Source organism: Petaurus breviceps, unplaced genomic scaffold (assembly GCF_028583685.1).
Source record: "Petaurus breviceps papuanus isolate PSGF00001 unplaced genomic scaffold, PetGlider_PUasm1.0 64, whole genome shotgun sequence".
Taxonomy (NCBI): domain Eukaryota; kingdom Metazoa; phylum Chordata; class Mammalia; order Diprotodontia; family Petauridae; genus Petaurus; species Petaurus breviceps.
In genome coordinates, this window is record NW_027186428.1 from 8,878,770 (window position 1) to 8,897,767 (window position 18,998).

General features: G+C 36.7%; 3 protein-coding genes across 13 annotated transcripts in view; all 3 read left to right on the forward strand.

Annotated features, from left to right (window-relative positions):
* MTA1 (metastasis associated 1) overlaps positions 1-18,998 on the forward strand; it is a 279,124-nt gene that overhangs the window by 207,940 nt on the left and 52,186 nt on the right. For all 10 annotated transcript variants that reach the window (XM_069103876.1, XM_069103877.1, XM_069103874.1 and 7 more), the window contains 3 exons: positions 11,261-11,449; positions 14,184-14,258; positions 16,146-16,204. In XM_069103876.1, coding sequence (XP_068959977.1) covers positions 11,261-11,449; positions 14,184-14,258; positions 16,146-16,204 — 323 coding nt within the window. The remainder of the gene's footprint in view (positions 1-11,260; positions 11,450-14,183; positions 14,259-16,145; positions 16,205-18,998) is intronic.
* The window catches only part of CRIP1 (cysteine rich protein 1), a 311,632-nt gene that overhangs the window by 135,687 nt on the left and 156,947 nt on the right, over positions 1-18,998 (forward strand). The window lies entirely within an intron of this gene.
* The window catches only part of CRIP2 (cysteine rich protein 2), a 258,552-nt gene that overhangs the window by 135,687 nt on the left and 103,867 nt on the right, over positions 1-18,998 (forward strand). The window lies entirely within an intron of this gene.

The following is an 18,998-nucleotide window of genomic DNA, read 5'->3' on the forward strand; positions in this document are numbered from 1 at the left end:
CCGCTGCGGGCTGCCACCAGAGCTCCTGGCCTGCAGATTCTAGGGGGATCAATTGCCCATTCAGAGGGTAATTTCTTGCTTTATCCTCTTGGATCTGTATTACTATCTTAGATAGTGGTCCTAGGGTATGTGGCCAGTGTGCCAGAGCTTGTGGGGGCTGCAGAGCAGGCATCCTCCTGATAGCTCCAGCAGCTGTGAAAACTCGAGCAATTTGGGACAAAACTCTCTCCATTCTGGAAGCAGAGTTCTACTGTGCAAAGAGCTCAAAAGTCAAGTAATTGGCTGGCAATATGAGCAAGCAGAGGAAACACAAACAAACCCTAGAATCCTTTTTTGGGGACAAAAAGTATCAAGGCATGGAGCAGGAGGAATACAGTGAAATCAGAACTCCTGCATCAAAAGACTCCAAGAAAAATATGAACTGGTTACAGGTCAGGAAGTAGATCATGAAGGATTTTGAAAACCAAGTAAGAGAAGTGGAAGAAAAATTGGGAAGAGAAATGAGAATGATGGAAGAAAATCATAAAAAACGAGTCAACTGCCTGCTAAAGGAGACCCAGAAATACACTGAAGAGAATAACACCTTAAAAAATAGACTAACTCAAATGGCAAAAGAGGCCCAAAAACCCAGTGAGGAAAAGAATGCCTTAAAAAGCCGAATTTTCCAGATGTAAAAGGAATTTTAAAAAATCACTGAAGAAAATAACTCCTTCAGAATTAGAGTGGAGCAAATGAAAGCTAATGAATTTGTAGAAATCAAGATACTACAAAACAGATCCAAACAAATGAAAAAGTAGAAGGCAATGTGAAATTTCTCATTGGGGAAACCACTGACCTGGAAAATAGATCCAGGAGAGATAATTTAAAAATTATTGGACTTCCTGAAAGCCATGATCAAAAAAAGAGCCTAGACACCATCTTTCAAGAAATGTTCAAGCAAAATTTCCCTGGTATTCTAGAACCAGAGGGCAAAATAGAAATCGAAAAAATTCACTGATTGACTCGTGAGAAAGATCCCAAAAAGAAAGCTCTTAGGAATAGTTTAGCCAAATTCCAGAGTTCCCAGGTCAAGGAGAAAATACTGCAAGCTCTCAGCAAGAAACAATTTGAGCGTTGAGGAAACACAATTAGGATAACACAGGACCTAGCAGCTTTTACATTAAGGGATAGAAGGGCTTGGAATATGATACTCTGAAGGTCAAAGGAGCTAGGACTAAAACTAAGAATCACCTACGCAGCAAAACTGAGTATAATGCTACAGGGGAAGATATGGTAATTCAGTGAAATAAAGGATTTTCAAGCATTCTTGATGAAAAGATCAGAGCTGAACGGAAAATTTGACTTTCAAATACAAGAAGCAAGAGAAGCATGAGAAGGCAAAAAGGAAAAAGAAATCATAAGGAACTTATTAAAGTTCAACTATTTACATTCCTCAATGGAAAAACGGTAATTGTAACTCATGAGACTTTTCTCAGTATGAGGATAGTTGAAGGAATATGTGTGTGTTTGTGTGTGTGTATACATATGTATATGTATGTATAGGTGGGTATATAAATATATGTGTGTGAGCATATGTATGTTCATCTATACATAGAGGGCACAGGATGAGTTGAATATGAAGGGATAATATCTAAAAAATAAAATTAAGAAGTGAGAGGAATTAATTAGGAGAAAGAGAAAGGGAGATAAAGATTAGGGTAGATTATCTCATATAATAGAGGCAAGAGAAAGCTTACAATGGAGGGGAAGAGCAGGAAGGTGAGGGGAATGGGACAACCATATTCTCATTGAATTCGACTTAGGGAGGGATTAACATATATACTCAATTGGTCATCTCACCCAACAGGAAAATACAGGGTTAGGGGATAAGAGGGGTGATGATAGAAGGGAGAGCAGATTGGTAGTTAGAAGCAAATATTTTTAAAAATGGATAGGGTCAAAGAAGAAAATAGAATAAGTAGGGGGCAGGATAAAATGGAGGAAAATATAGTTAGTCTTTCACAATATAACTACTATGGAAATTATTTGGCTAAGTACACATATACAATCTATATTGAGTTGCTTATCTTCCCAGTGGGGGCAGGTAAGGAGGGAAGACAGGAAAAAAATCTGGAACTCAAAAGTTTTAGAAACAAATGTTGTGTGTGTGTGTGTGTGTTCGTTTTTTTTTTTTTTTAAGCAATTGGGGTTAAGTAACTTGCTCAAGGTTACAGGGACAGTTATTTTGTGTCGGTGCCAAGTATCTGAGTCCAGAACTGATCCTGGGTCTCCCGACGCCAGGGCCAGCGTTCTTACTCATTGTGCCACCTGGCCACCCCTAGAAACAAATGTTTTAAAAAAAATTGTTTTTTTTACATGAAACTGGGAAATAAGATGTATAGGTACTGGACTATAGAAATACATCTTGCCCTACTAGAAAGTTATGGGAGTAATGGGGGAGGATATAAGAGAGAACAGATTGGGGTAAGGGGTATTCAGTAGGCTCACTATCTTGGGATGGGGGGGTAGGAAAAAGTTGAGGGGGGGAGAAATGTAACTCAGAATCTTGTGGAAATGAATGTTGAAAACTAAAAATAAATAATTATTTTTTAAATGTCATGGTTTTCAGGAATACAGTTATACTTAAATTATCTCTTTGACCTGTTTTCCAGGATATTTTTGAAAGCAGGTAGCATACATATTTTCTATTTTTTTTTAATCTTTTGATTTGATTTTTTTTTTTTTGCTGGATTATGGACTCATTTTTCATGTGGCTTTTCTAGTTTTCAGGGAATCTATTATTTGTGTAAGCTTTTTCACTTTCTCTTTTAAGCTATTTATCCTTTCAGGTCTTTCTTCTAGAACTTTTACCTCTTTTTAAATCACTTGATTAATTTCTTCTAGGTGTTTGTGTAGTCCTTGTGGAAAGTTCATATTTCCTTTAGGTTTCTGCTTGTATTTGTTAATGGAATCCTTTTTTGGAGCAGGCCTAGCATTGTAATAGTTTTGTTGATGTTTTCTTGACTCTTCAGCTTTAGTTCCTGGATTAAGAGTTTATGGCCTGGACTATATGTTACCTCTTTGCTATAAGCTGCTTTCCCCCCACCCCACAGTCATCTTTTATGTGGGGTCGTGGTCTCTGCTTACTCTCATCTTGAGTCTCCTTGGTGCCTGTGCTGATTTCCTTGCATTAGACTCCTTCGGATTTTTGGTTTCTTGTATTTTATCTTCAGGCCCTGACATGGTGACTTAGGAGATAATAAAAACCTCATAGCCTCTGTGTGCCTGGGATGCCCTGGTTTGACCACTGCTGTACTATTCTATTCGCTGTTGACTCAGGGCTTTTGTACCTCACTATGGATTTGGGTGGAGGGTTTTGTAGAGCCTTCCTGACTACATGTGTCTAGCTTTGGTCCTATTGGAATACTGGGCTTGTTTATAGGCACTTGTTTTACTGGCTTCCCCTTTCCTATTACCCACAGGTTTCTAGTTAACTTTTATGCAGTTAGGGGCAGTCAGAATTCACTTACTCTAGTTCTTTGGGGATTTCTTACACCTTATTTGGTCTAATGCAAATTTCAGGTTTTTAATGGAGTAGATATTTGCAGGCTGAGTAATTGTCTCTCTTTGTGCAGCCATCCTTTCCAGAAAAAAACCCTTTGCTTTTGCACAAACTTTCTTAATATATTTGGAATGTGCTCCCTAGCTCTCCCTAGCTTTTGTCAGCAGAGCTCTGCTCAAGTACCCAATATTTGGTATTGTACTTCATGTGAAAATTACTTTGAATATATTTTGTATTTAATTTTTTTTTACATTGTTTCCCTTTGTTCATGTAGCTTCATTGAGTACAGGGACTGTTTGATTTTTGTCTTTGTATCCCCAACATCGCCACAGTCCCTAAAAAATAGTAAATACTTGTTTATATTTTTATCTGTACCTTTGTTATGTCACCTAAATTTCCCAGTGTATGCTCTCTCCCTCCCCTTGACTCCAAACTCCCAATGAACGTTCTTTAAAAAAAGTAAAAAAAGAGGGAAAACATACAATTCAGACAAATACATCTAAACAAAATTAACCAATACATCAAAAAGTTTGGCATCCTTCTTATTTCATACATATAGGCCCTGACTTCATCAGTATATTAAAGGAAGTGCTTTCTGGTGCCACGTCTTTAGAGACTTACTTGGTCATTGCAATTCTCTAGCATTCAGTTTTAATTGATTTGTGGGTGTTCTTTTTGTTTTTATTACTGTAGTCATTGTGTGTATTGTTTTTGTTGTTGCTATTCTACTTCCTTCATTTTGAACTAGCACAAATAAACTAGTTCTTTTTTTCTGTCTGTACTAATTATTTCTTACAGTATTGTTATATTCCATTATATTCATGTGGCACAGTTTAGCTGTTTCTTAATTGTTGGGTGTTTAGTTTGTTTCCATTTCTTTCCTGCTACAAAGTATTCACTATGGAGGTGAAACATTGATGTCCACTATCAACCCTCTTATTTAATCTGGTACTAGAAATGTTAGCAGTAGCAATTAGAGAAGAAAAAGAAATTTGAAGGAATCAAATTAGGCAAAGAAGAGACTAAGCTATCACTCTTTGAAAATGATATACTTGGAGAATCCTAGAGAATCAAGTAAAAAACTACTTCAGAAAATAAATAAATTTGAAAAAGTTGCAGGATATAAATAAACCCACATAAATCCTTGGCATTCCTATATATATCTAACAGAATTCAACAGCAAGAGATAGAAAGAGAAATCCCATTCAAAGTTACTGTAGACTTGCCAAAAATATTTGGGAATTTACCTGCCAAAACAAACCCAGGACCTATATGAACACAACTACAAAACACTTTCCACATAAATAAAGTCAGATCTAACTACTTGGAAAAATATCAGTTGCTCATGCCTGGGTCAAGCTGATATAATAAAAATGACAATTTTCCCTAAATTAAATTACATATTAAGTGCCATACCAATCAGTCTACCAAAAATTTACTTTATACAGCTAGAAAAAAATAGTAAAATTCATTTGGAAGAACAAAATGTCCAGAATATCAAGGGAATTAATGAAAAGAAATGCTAGGGAAGGTGGCCTAGCCATACCAGATTTTAATCTGTATTATAAAGCAGCAGTCATCAAAACTACTTGGTACTAGCTGAGGAATAGAGTAGTGGATCAATGGAATAGATTGGGTACAGGAGACTCAGCAGTCAATGACTGGGTACAGGAGACTCAGCAGTCAATGACTATAGTAATCTACTGTTTGATAAACCCAAAGACTGCAGTTTTGGGGATAAGAACTTACTATTTGACAAAAACTGCTGGGAAAACTGGAATATAATGTGGCAGAAACTGAGCATAAACCATAATCCAACACCGTATATGCAAATAAAGTTGAAATGGGTGCACAATCTAGATATAAATGCTGATACTGTAAGCAGTCTGGGAAAGCAAGGAATAGTTAACCTGTCATATTTACGGAGAAGGTACGACTTTATGACCAAACAAGAGTTAGAGAGCATTATAAAATGCAATATGGATAATTATCATTACATTAAATTGAAAAGTTTCTATCCAATGTAACCAAGATTAAGAGTGAAGTAGAAAATTGGAAAAGACTTTTTACAACCAGTGTCTCTGATAAAGGACTCATTTATAAAATATACGAGAATTGAGTCAAATCTATGAGAATACAAGTCATTCCCCAATTGATAAATGGTCAAAGGATATGAACAGGCAGTTTTCAGAGAAAGAAATTAAAGCTATCTATAAGCACATGAAGAAATGCTCTAATTCACTATTGATTAGAGAAATGTAAATCAAAACAACTCTGAGGTACCACATCTCACTGGTCAGATTGGCTAAGATGACAAAACAGGAAAATGATAAGTGCTGGAGAGGATGTGGACAAATTAGAACACTAATGCATTGTTGATGGGATTGTGAAGTGATTCAGCCATTATGGAGAACAATCTGGAACTATGCCCAAAGGGCTATAAATAATTGTATACCCTTTGACACAGCAATACCCCTTCTATGGTTGTATCTCAAAGAGATCATAGAAGTGGGAGGAAGACCTGTATGTATAAAAATATTTATTGCAGCTCCTTTTGTGTTGGCAAAGAATTGGAAATTAAGGGGGTGCCCATCAATTGGGGAATGGCTAAACAAGTTGTGGTATATGAATGTAATGGAATACTATTGTGCTATAAGAAACGAGGAGCAGACAGACTTTATATTTACCTGGAGATACTTACATAAACTGATGTTGAGTGAGAGGAGCAGAACCAGGAGAAATTGTACACAATTACAGACACAACATAAATGTGACAACCAACTTTGATAGACTGGACTTTTTTCAGCAATACAGGGTTATAAGACAACTCCCAAAGACTCATGGTGGAAGGAGATGTCTACATTCAGAGAAAGAACAAGAGTTTGAATGCAGACTGAAACAAACTACCTGCTCTCTTTCTTTTTCTTGTTTGGTTGTTACCTCTTTCCCATTGTTCATTCCATTGATTACAACCTGACTAATGTCTAATGTGAAAGTATTTGAACATCCTATACTTGATTGCAAGCTTCCATGGTGGGGAAGGGGAGGGGAAGGGGGGGAGCAGCGGAGAGGAGGGAGGGGGAGAAAATTTGAAACTCCAGGGATTATGGAACTCAGTCTTGTAAACTAAAAGTAAACAAATTAATAAAGATAAAAAAATAAAAAAAAGCAATTCATTCCACAAAACACTTATTGGGGGGTTAAATTAAAAATATTTTTAAATCAAACCAAAAAAAAAAAAAAAAGAAAGTAGCCACTATGTTGGATCTTTCCTTTTTTATCAGTGACCTAGTATGAACATTTTGATTACTATATTTACTTAATTCCATATTGCTTTCCTAATATGGTTAAACCAATTTGCAACTCCACCAACAGTGTATTAGTGTGCCCATCTTTCATCACTCTCACCAACATTAACTGTTCCCATCTTTATTATCTTTGTCCAGTTACTAAGTGTGAGGTGAAACCCTCGATTTTATTTGAATTTCATTTTATTATTGATTTGGAGCATTTTTTCACATAGTTTTCAACAGTTTACAGTTCTTTTGAGAGCTATTTGTTCATGTCTTCTGATTCCTGATTCCTTATGGTGGGGATAACTTTTGGTTTCTCATTTTTGTTAGTTTTCTATATGTCTTGTATATTAAAAATATTTGATAGGGTTTTGTTTTGCTTTTGTTTTTGTTTTTTTTTGCCTGGTTAATCACTTTCCTTCTAATCTTTCTTTATTTTTTTGTGCCAATGATTTTACATTTCCTATATCAAAATTATCTTGGTGTATGTGTGTTTGTATGATCACCTCTGTCTTTTGTTTAAGAATTTGCCTCTTAGTCATAGATGTGAAAGATATTTGATTTTTTTGTCTTCTAATTTTGCTTATGGTATGACTTTCAATATTCAGGTCAGTATTTATTTACAGTTTATGGTGATAGGTGGCTTAAAAGGTTGTTCTAAACCTAATTTCTGCCATACTGCTTTCTAACTTCAATTAGGGAATTTTCCCTAAATATTATGGTGTTTTATCTGACATACTATAATTAATTCAGTTTTTTAATTCTTCACCTACTCAGTTCCATTATTGTACTTTGCTTTCTTTTTTTTCTTTAGCCATTACCAAATGATTTTCATCATTATTACATTATAATATTGTTGGTGTTCTGGAAGTTCTGTCCATCTTTCATTCCTACTTTTTCCATTGTTTCCCTTAATTTTATAAATTTTTAAAATTTGACATTCTTTTGTCTAGTTCTGTAAAGTATATCCTTGGTAGTTTGTCATATTAATGATTGTTGAATGAATGAATGGTTCCATTACCATTTATTCTAGAACATAGGGTAGAAAACCCTTCAGTGCCTGGACAAGGCTCACCATATATGAAGCTGCTAGGACTCTAGAATATATTCATTGCTAGATAAATGAAGATAGCATTATTTCCATAAGCCAGTGCAAAACAAATGGATACTGCCAGAGAAATTAAAGAAATTAGGAGTCCTTTCAGGAAAAATACCACTATCATCACCTCCAGATGAGAGAGAGAGAATATTTTTAGGGATATTAAATACTCAAGGATGTAATAGCCTGAAGTGCCATGTATGAACTGAGAATTATAATACAGGACAGAGTATGATTGTGTTCTGTTGAAGAATTTATAGAACATTCCTTAACTAGGATCCTGTTTATTGTGGAATTATTATGGTTATTGAGTGATACAGTAGGTTGTTGACGATATAGTCAGGTTTGCTATATAATGCTTATTTTGAAAACATGAATTGGTTCCAGCCTGACTGATACATTAGGGAATGATTTGAGCATAATGCGAATTTTGTGTTTGCTTATGCACCATTTCTTCTGTGAGAAATAGGTAGAGAATACAGAAAATGTACTACTTTACAATAATTCACAAGCTGCAACCCTTCCGATGCGCACTTCCACAACCAACCTTCAGGTCTATTTCAAGGTAAAGTGCCCTATTTATTGTATGTTTTCTAGTGTAGTAGAAGCTGTGGACAGAAGAGGGCTGGTCTACCTCAACTCTTTCTCCCACCTCCTACCATGACTGAGCTGCTTGACTCCAGAAATGGGGCCCACCGAGGCTGTCCTCTCGCCTATAGCAACTTCCTCTGCCCCAAGCCCTTGGGATTCAGGGTGCAGGACAAACAGCAACTTGAGGCCATAGACACCACCACTGTTTCTTGTAGTACAGATTTATTAACCATTTAGCATATATAAAACTTATGTGATTATATAATATTTGTAAAAGCACTTAGCTAAGTTCATGACATATTGTAGAAGCTATATAAATGCTTATTCTTTTTCCCACCCCTGCTTCCCTTCCCTAATTATTTTTATTACATTTTTAGTGTTGTGCCCCTAACTCCATTGTCTTCCCATAGGCCTTATAGTTTTTATTGCACAATTTTATGTAGCATTGGTGATTTTTTGGAATACATATGTCATGTTATAACAGAACTGACTATATGTTGTCAGGATATAATGTCAGGAGATCTTGATATATGTAATCTTATCTCAGGTATTTACTAGTATCTTTAGAGTTTTTGTCTCCCCAAACAAAATCCTTGTTTTTACTTATAAGCAGAATAAAATAAGAAGTGCATAAATAAATGATTAAAATTGAAGGTAGAGGTTATATGATGATGGAATTAGAGCTATCATAGAATTTAGAGTTCACTTAATATAAACTCCCCTGTTTAACATATGATGAAACTGGATCAAGAGACTTAGAGAACCAGAATTTGGACTCAAAGTCCTTTTGCTCCAAACTTAGGCCCTATTTCTAACAAGATGGATTGTTGCCAAATACCTGGTTCTGTTTTCCTTCTTGAATTGTTTGGTGGGAAAGGGGAAAGCAGGAGGAGAAGAACAGAACCTTTACAAAGGTAATAATATAATTTGTTACTTAGATGAGTCTTAAAGCATCCCAACATTTTTAATCCTGTCTGAATTCATAAAGCCTTAACCTGTTGGTAAGAAGACCCAATTCTACTGCTACTACAGTGCCATATGGCCTTAGGGAAGCTGATTAATTTCTTTTTATGGACTTCATTCTTAACTATAAAATGAGGGAACTGAACTAAACTATAACTGAGGTGCTTTCCAGCACCAACATTACCATATCCTGGATTCACAGTCTATCTTCATTTAGTTGACTTTGATTTCCACTTCTCTAACTAGTGGAAGAAAAAGGTCATTGTAATGTTCATTAAAATGTCACCATCTTTGTTTGACATTCTCTGCAGGAGGGGACGTCTTTTGGTCCTGGCTTTCCTTTAAAATATACTATAATTTTTGTGTATCTTTCTGAGTGTGCTTTAGAGAAATTGTGCTGGGTTTGTGTGGGTTGTAATGCTATTGAGAAGAAGCAACTGGGCCTGTTCATCCTGGGAAGGATGTGTTTGGGCCCCTTCTTTCCTTTCTTTTTTCATCTTTACCCTTGTGTGCTCTGTTCTACTTCACTTTTTTTTTTTAATGGGTAGCCTCACCTAGTGCTCTCTACACCAGTAGGTAGCCCCACCAGCAGGTAATGTTTTGTCACTTGAAGCATGAGAACCATCACCAAGGGAAATTTTCTTCTGAATTTATTCCTAATTTCCAACTGTTTTGGGGTCATCTTCTTGAGTTCCTGACTTGGTGACTGGAGAGGGAATTGGAAACAGAAACATTTTAATATCCTTTAAATTTTGAGGTTGTATTTTTTTAATCCTTTTTGCAAGTGCCTGAACACATTTTTCTTATTATTGAGCCTGAATATCTGAACTGATTCTGAACAGAAATGCCAGCAATGACTTTTTTTTTTTAAGCAATCGGGGTTAAGTAACTTGCTCAAGGTTATACAGCCAGGTGTTTCTGGGTGGGTGCTAAGTATCTGAGCCTGGATTTGATCCCCAGGTCATCCCGACACTGGAGCCGGTGCTCTTACTCGCTGAGCCACCTGGCCTCCCCTCAGCAATGACTTTTAATATCATGATTCATAATAGAATAAGAATTGTTATACTTGAAATTTTAACAACAGTCTCACAATCTCAAAGCCAGGACCCTCAGTGCTTTAATCCATTTTGCAACTGATCCAGAATCTCTAATCATAAATTTAAGCTACAAGTTAACCAGTCTAACTTCTCATTTTACAGATATATAAACTGAAACACATGGTGGTCAAATGACTTTCCCAAAGACCAAGTTTCAGATACTCAGTACTTTTTTAAAGAGTGATTTGTTGCACTTTTGGCTTGCTTGGGTTGGTAGGGATTTTTCTTTAAATCAAGCTTAAATCTTTCTCTTTATTAAATTATTGTCGATAGATAGATCTGCAACTTCCTTGCATGAACCTATATATTTCTCTATCCACATCCTTTCAATTTAACCAACTTTTTATTAAGAATCTCCCAGCTAACATCCTTCCACGGCTTACACTTATATTTCCCCCTCTTCCAGGGTAACCTTTAGATGTCTTTCCATCTCTTTGCTGTACCTTGTGTAGGCTGTTTCTCGTCCCTAAGTCTTAGTTTTTGTAAAATGGGAGTCATTGGTTATATGCTCTCCACTTCTAGCCCAGCATTTCTGTGTAACAACATAGTGTCTTCTGAGGGGCTGGCTCCTCAATAGAAATTGGAGAGTCCTTCTGCCTCACTTTTATGTCAGATTTCCTTTTGAAATTTCCTTCCTCCAACTAATGAACAAATTCCTTTGTTACTCTTCCTTTAGTTTCATGCAATGGATACTTTGCACAAAAACATTTATGATATTTCCAAGGCCATTTCTGCTCTGGTGCCTCAGGGTGGTCCAGTTCTCTGCCGAGATGAAATGGAAGAGTGGTCAGCTTCAGAAGCCAATCTCTTTGAGGAAGCCCTAGAAAAATATGGAAAAGATTTCACTGACATTCAGCAAGATTTTGTAAGTAATTTTCACAATGATGGGAACAGTTTGTCTTTGGGTTAAGTGAATGTGTGACTGAGGGATCTTTACTATTTGACCAAAGCATAGGGAAAATAATCTGTAATTAAATACAGTTAAGGAAAGGGGAACCAATTGTCTATATTTTACTTTAATCAGCATCTGGATGATAATGAAAAATGAAAAGTGGAAGACTCTGGAAAACTGAAATTTGTAAAGCACTTTCCTCAGAGCAATACAAGCACTACACATATTTTACAGATGAAGTAACTGAGAATGAGTTTTTGAGTTGCCCATGATCAGAAGCTATAAGGCAAGATTTGAACCCAATTCTTGTAACTTCAAATCTAGTGTTCTTATTACATTACCTCTCAAGAATTTTCTGGTCTCTCATTCTTGAAAATTGTTTTGGAGGCCTACATATAGTTACCTAACACCTTCTCATTCCCTCTCTCTCACTCTCTCATCTCTCCCCCCCACTCGAAGCTTATCTCCCTATTCCTCCCTCTCTCATTGCTTCTCCTCCAACTCCCTTTCCTTCTCCCCCCCCACATTCCCCAATGTTAGGTTGTTGCCCCATTATTCTCACATCAAATGCTATTCCTTTTTCATTACAGCATTTACTTCTGAGGCATGCTTTTGTAAATTTCTTCACCTTTTGAAGCAGAAATCAATGGCATTATAAAAGCTTTGAGGTTTATTTTCCCCTTGTTTCCTTCATGTAGATTTGTACATTTGACCCAGAACAAAAAAGTCATAAGGTAGTTTAGAGTTCAAATCCATAATGTTTTCACTTTAAAAGTAAGATGTGAACAGAATGATAGTGTGATATATCCTTATTTCCATGCAGTCTTTTTGAATAAGTGAATATTATTTGGCTTCTGAGTTATTTCCTCAGTTCTTGTTTGTGTTTTTGCCCTTGTTACTTCCCTTACCCTAGTGTTACAGTAACTCCTCACTTGAAAGTGGTTACTGCCGCAGTGAATAGAGCACTGGCCCTGGAGTCAGGAGGACCTGATTCTGGGTTCGGGTCCGGCCTCAGACACTTAACACAAAAAATAGCCGTGTGAACTTGGGCAAGTCACTTAACCCCATTTGCCTTCCAAAAAAAACAAAGAAGAAAGTGGTTACTGGCTCCAGGTGCTTGCACTTTATTGGGAAGCAGGCTCTAAGGAACTTCTTCCCTACCTATATGCACTATTCAGTAGGAACCGGGATGCAAAAAGTTGGGTTTGAAACAGCGTATATTGGTTTGTAGTCAGAGAATTTCAGTTTGCTGCCTGTTATCTTTGTGACTCTAGGAAAGTTATTTGTCCTAATCAAACAGAAAATATGTATCGATGATAAATACTGTAGCACACAAAGATGAGCCCCAAGACCATTTCTCTAAATGTTTCTGCCTTGTGTCTCTTTCTCCAAATTCCACATACTTTGTTGTATCCATAACTGCCCATCTAATGTGGAAACAATTGCCCATTTTTTACCTTTACCTGATAACTAGAGTATTTTACACCTAAAAGTAGAAGTCAGTATATCCACAGGAGTAATGTGAATTGTGTTACTCTGATCTCAAGTATTGTAGGGTACTTTGCTTTCAGATAGTAAAATTGTTTATTAAAAACTTCAAGCATCTGGGGCGGCCAGGTGGCTCAGCGAGTAAGAACACTAGCCCCAGTGTCAGGATGACCTGGGGGATCGAATCCGGGCTCAGATACTTAGCACCACACCCAGAAATAACTGGCTGTGTAACCTTGAGCGAGTTACTTAACCCCGATTGCTTTAAAAAAAAAAAAAAAAAAACTTCAAGCATCTCCACAAAGAAATTGCCACTCTTTTGCCCCCTTACCTAGCTATCCCCAGATCTCGCTGTGGTCTGTCCCAGGCTGCCTCTGAGCTTTTGGGCATGCCTTGCATCTAAAACATATTAATTCATCCTTCCTGCCATATAATTTGCTTTACCTTTTAACTTCTTCCACTTATCTTTTTTTTCCTTTATCTTGTCTTTTCTCTTCTTGAGTCTTTCTCTTTATTCAGATTCTTATTCTTTATTCACTCTTGATCTACTCAGTCCAGTTTCCCCTCCTTCATTTCTCTCTCATAGAAGATTCAAGTAGCATTTGGTACACACTTTTCACTTATTCATCTCGAGTCTTTCTTCTCCAGCTCTTTTTCCAACTGAGACTAGAAGTAGAAGATAGAGAGTATCAAAAGGAGGGTAACCAGTATGGCAAAAGGCATTCACTAGATATGTCGTATGAAAATAGATGGAAATGGGGAATGTTTATCCTAGAGAAGGGAAAATTTAAGGTGGGCATGATAACTGTTTTTGAGTATTTGAAGGACTGTCAGGCAGAAGATGATTTAGACTTTTCTCTTGATTCCAGAGGGCAGAACCACAAAGAAGGGGTAGAGTTTATAAGAAGCAAATTTTGGCTTAATTTCAGGAAAAACTTCCCAATAAATTAGAGTTGTCTAAAAGTAGAATAATGGGCTGCTTCTGGAGATAGCAGATTCTCCCTCTGGAGAGCCCTTTCTGATATATGGTAATTCCTTTTAGAGTGTGTTAGACTCCATAAGTGCCATATATCCCCAATAAACTAATATCTCTAGGACAATAACTGGGATTTTCCTTCTTTACCTTACTGTCATGGACTCTGATATACATAAAGCATGCTAATCACTTAACTACACCAACTGTCACCTGATGGCAGATGTTTTCTTTCCATGTTCCCAGCTTCCATGGAAATCCTTAACCAGCATCATTGAATACTATTACATGTGGAAAACAACAGACAGATATGTTCAACAGGTGAGAACTCTTTGACTTCCAGATATAATCTTTTGTGTTTCCTCATAAGAGTTGTGCTCTTTTAAGTAAAAAGTGAGTGTTACTTACCTTGTGAACTTACTGCTGTTCCTTTCATACCTGAGGAATTGTCTTCCCCGAAACTTCTTTGGATGCTTTTACAGTGTGTTAGGTATATACCTATCACTGGCTCCAGGACTTTTTATTTCTCTTGCTTTGGCACTTTTTGTTACTCAATCTCCTTTCTCTTTCACGATAAGACTCTTCCCACTTACCTTTCCCAGGTGTGAGAAATATGAGACTGTCAGGGGATTATAATCCCTTATGAGTTTCAGTTATATGCTGTTATACATGTGTTCTCTGTCATAATAGGCCTACCTTTCCCATACCCTGTTTAAAGCAAAAGCTTTCCTTACTAGCTATAAGAACACTTCAGGTGTGCAACTACCGTGTTTTCCCGATAATAAGACACTGTCTTATTATTTTTTTTTTGGACAGAAAAACACCAGAGGGCTTATTTTCAGGGGAGGGCTTGTTTTAATGAACATTGACAGCAATTTTAATAAACAGGTAAATGTGAACAGAAAAATGTACCTTTGTTCAATAAGCAAATCACTGGGGAAGAACAGGATGACGTGCTCACTGCTGCAGCTCTGATTGGATGCAGCTCGGAGCACGGCATGCGTTTCACCCGGCGGGGGGGGGGGACGGTGCATACAGAGGGTACCGTAATGTAGCGTGTAGCTCAGGGGATCACCTTCACTACAGTAGCAATCTCAATAGGGCTTATTTTCGGGGGAGGGCTTATTTTAGAGGAATCTTACACAGTAAGGGGAGGGCTTATTTTCGGGATAGATCTTATCGGGGAAACACGGTATTTACATATAATAGATCACTTTTACACAGATGAGTGCAGATTGTGACTGTGCTTTGTCACTTGGAATTCATCTTCAAAGTTTGGACAAAATGTATATATGTTTATAAGAGAGAGTAGGAAGAAAACTGTAAGAGGAAAGTGAGAGTCATGAAAAATACTTTATTTTTCCTTTCTTTTCAGATGAATTTTTAAAAATAAATCTTAAAATATATGTAGTGTTGCATATATTTACACTGAAATGTGAGAGAACTATAATTGGCTGTTGTTACTTGAGGTAGTTACTCTTACCCTGCTGGGAGTTAGAATCTTTTATATCAACTCCCATTCTTGTGTTCTTTTGGAAATGGTGTGTACATATCCGCATTAGGGAATCATGATAAAGAAATCTGACTTCAGAAAAGGGATGAAATTAAATTGGAACTAATAAAGAGAAAATATTAAGAACAATCCTTTAGTCTTTATTCTGAGACTGTAGGCTAGGTAACTTTTGCCAGTTATATCATAGTTCATTGAAAATGATTTTAGTTTGCTATGATTTTTGTCTAAAAGTTATATTTGTTCTGGCTTTTTCTTTTCATGAACATTCATGGCATAATAATTTGGCTGTAATTTGATATAAAAGTACAAGAATTTGATATGTCAGAAGAGATAAACAGGGAAATTAATTTGTTTAAAGGCATCTCAGATAACAAATTATTGTTAGTTCTACACACACACACACACACACACACACACACACACACACACAGAGCTACAGACCTACAAAAAGGGTGTTCCTGAGAGATACTTAACTTTGAGGAAGACTTATCTGTTCTCCTCTGAAAGCATCTTAACAAAGGCCATGCCCAAACCCATTTCTTTCATCGGGACCAAAAAAAACACATTTTCCTTCTCCCCACTCCTTAAGTCATAGCTACACTTCCCTTTATCTAGTGATAGATAGTTCCAGTGCTAGACTGTGGTAGACTGTGTTTCTTGAACCGGTGCCTCTGACCCTTTGTCTCTATTTGCAGAAGCGGTTGAAGGCAGCTGAAGCAGAAAGCAAGTTAAAGCAAGTGTATATACCTAACTAGTAAGTGGCATTTTCATACAGTTCATTATTCTCAAAATCCTGGGGAAAAGGCACAAGGAAGACTATTTAGTGAACAAAAAGTATGCTTATTGACAGTACTTTATTGCCAAAATGTTTGCTGAATGTTCTTCTTTTCCACATTTCATTTCCCCTGACCTTCCTAAGACATCAAAAGTAGTAGTGTGTTTTCTAGAGTAAGCCTTTTACAGTTTATATGAGTCAAGAAAAGAAAACTGGGCCAGGTAGAGCCAAATATTTTAATAATTTAATTCTGTGGCTTCAATCCTTTTTCACTTACATGTGCCTGAATAGCCAGATGTTTCTAAGGGCTAAGGAAGTAGAGCAAGCCTTTCCATTTGGTCCCCTTGAGATTCATTTTGGAGATTGATCCCCTTTTGGGGAATATTAGGACATAAAATAAATATGTTGACATCATGCTAGTGATCCTTAGTTCCTCCCACCAGTCTGAGAACCCACATTATCTTTCCTGAAAACCCATAGCTTACTATGTTTTGTTTTGCCAAAGCTACCATAATTTCTTCTTCCATGATGATTTTTTTTAAATTTTATTTATTTATTTTTAGCTTCAGTATTCAGTTCTACAGGCTTTTGAGTTCCAGATTTTCACCCCCTCCACCCCCACCCCCACCCTCCCATGGCAGCATGCAATCCGATATAGGTTCTACAAATACCTTCATATTAAACATTAGTCAAGTTGTAAAGAAGGACTATAACCAATGGAATGAACGAGAAAAAAGGAACAAAAAAGAGAAAGAGCAAGTAGTTTGCTTCACTCTGCATTCAGACTCTATAGCTCTTTCTCTGGATATGAAATATCTATTTCCATCATGAGTCTTTTGGAGCTGTCTTATAACCTTGCATTGCTGAGAGGAGCCTAGTCTGTCAAAGTTAGTCATCATAGATACGACATGTCTGTAATTGTGTACAGTGTTCTCCTGGTTCTTCTCTCCTCACTCAGCATCAGTTTATATAAGTCTCCAGGTTATTATGAAGTCTGTCTGTTCCTCAATACACAATAGTGTTTCATCACATTCATATGCCACAACTTGATTTCCAATTCTTTACCACCACAAAAAGAGCTGCTATAAATATTTTTGCACATACAGGTCCTTTTCCCACTTTGTATGATCTATTTAGGATACAGACCTAGAAATGGTATTGCTGGGTCAAAGGGTATACACATTTTTATAGCCCTTTGGGCATAGTTCCAAATTGCTCCCTAGAATGGTTGGATCAGTTTACAGTTCCACCAACAATGCATTAGTGTTCCAATTTTCCCACATCTGTACCATTTATCATTTTCCTGTTTTGTCATCTTAGCCAATCTGACTGGTGAGATGTGGTACCTCAGTTGTTTTGATTTGCATTTCTCTAATCAATAGTGATTTAGAGAATTTTTTCATATGATTATAGATACAGATATTTTTAATTTCTTCCTGTGAAAACTACCTGTTCATATCCTTTGACCATTTATCAGTTGTGGAATGACTTATATTTTTATATATTTGACTCAGGTCTCTGCATATTTTAGAAATGAGGCCTTTATCAGAGACACTGGTTATAAAAATTCTTTCCCAATTTTTCACTTCCCTCCTAATCTTGGTTACATTGGCTTTGTTTGTACAAAAACTTCCATTTAATGTAATCAAAATTATCCATTTTATTTTATATTTATTATATACTATTTTATTTTATAATTTCATAATGCTCTCTCTGTCTTGTTTGGTCATATATTCTTCCCCTTTCCATAAATCTGACAGGTAAACTATTCCTTGCTCTCCCAGATTGCTTACAGTGTCAGCCTTTGTATCTCAATTATGAACCCTTTTAGACTTTATTTTGGTATTCCGTGTAAGATATTAGTCTGTGCCCAATTTCTGCCATACTATTTTCCAGTTTTTCCAGCAGTTTTTGTTAAATAGTGAGCTCTTATCCCAGAAGCTGGAGTCTTTGGGTTTATCAAACAGGAAATTACTATAGTTCTTGACTACTGTGTCTTGTGTACCTGATCTATTCCACTGATCCACTCCTCTATTCCTCAGCCAGTACCAAGCAGTTTTGATGACTGCTGCTTTATAATACAGTTTAAAGTGTGGTATGGCTGGGCTCATCACTCCTGTGGACCACACAGGTTCGCAATTTCATCATTATCTTCAGTCCTTTGGTCTCCCTTGCCCCTCACAGCCAGTGAGTTCATTGTCATTGCCTTTCGATTCAGTGGATAGAATGCTGAATGCTGGGCAGATCGAGCCTCAGACACTTAATGGTTGTGTGACCCTGGGCAAGTCACTTAACTCTGTCTCAGTTTCCTCATCTGTAAAATGAACTGGAGAAGGAAATGACAAACTTCCAGTATCTTTGTCTAAAAAACTCCAAAAGGGCTCACAAAGACTTGGACATAACAGAAAAATTACTAAATAACAATAACAACTGACTGTCTCCAGGATATGTCTCATGTCCATACTCTTTTTTTCCAAATTCACCAGCTTGATTCAGGTAGGCCCTTACTGGTACTATTGTAATAGCACCTTAATTAGGTTCCCAGCTTCTTTTCTCTCCCATTTCCAATGTTTTCTCCGCATAGCTCTAGAAGAGATCATTCTAAAACACTAATCCCTCAGTCTACTGCTAGTTCATTATCTTATCATTTATCTTTTTCTAACCAAAGGCAGGCTTGTAAATATAATATTAAATTACCTCAGAAATTATGCATAGTGAAAAATTTATTGTTATATAATAACCTCAGAACCCCCACCACTATAAAACTAGGGAA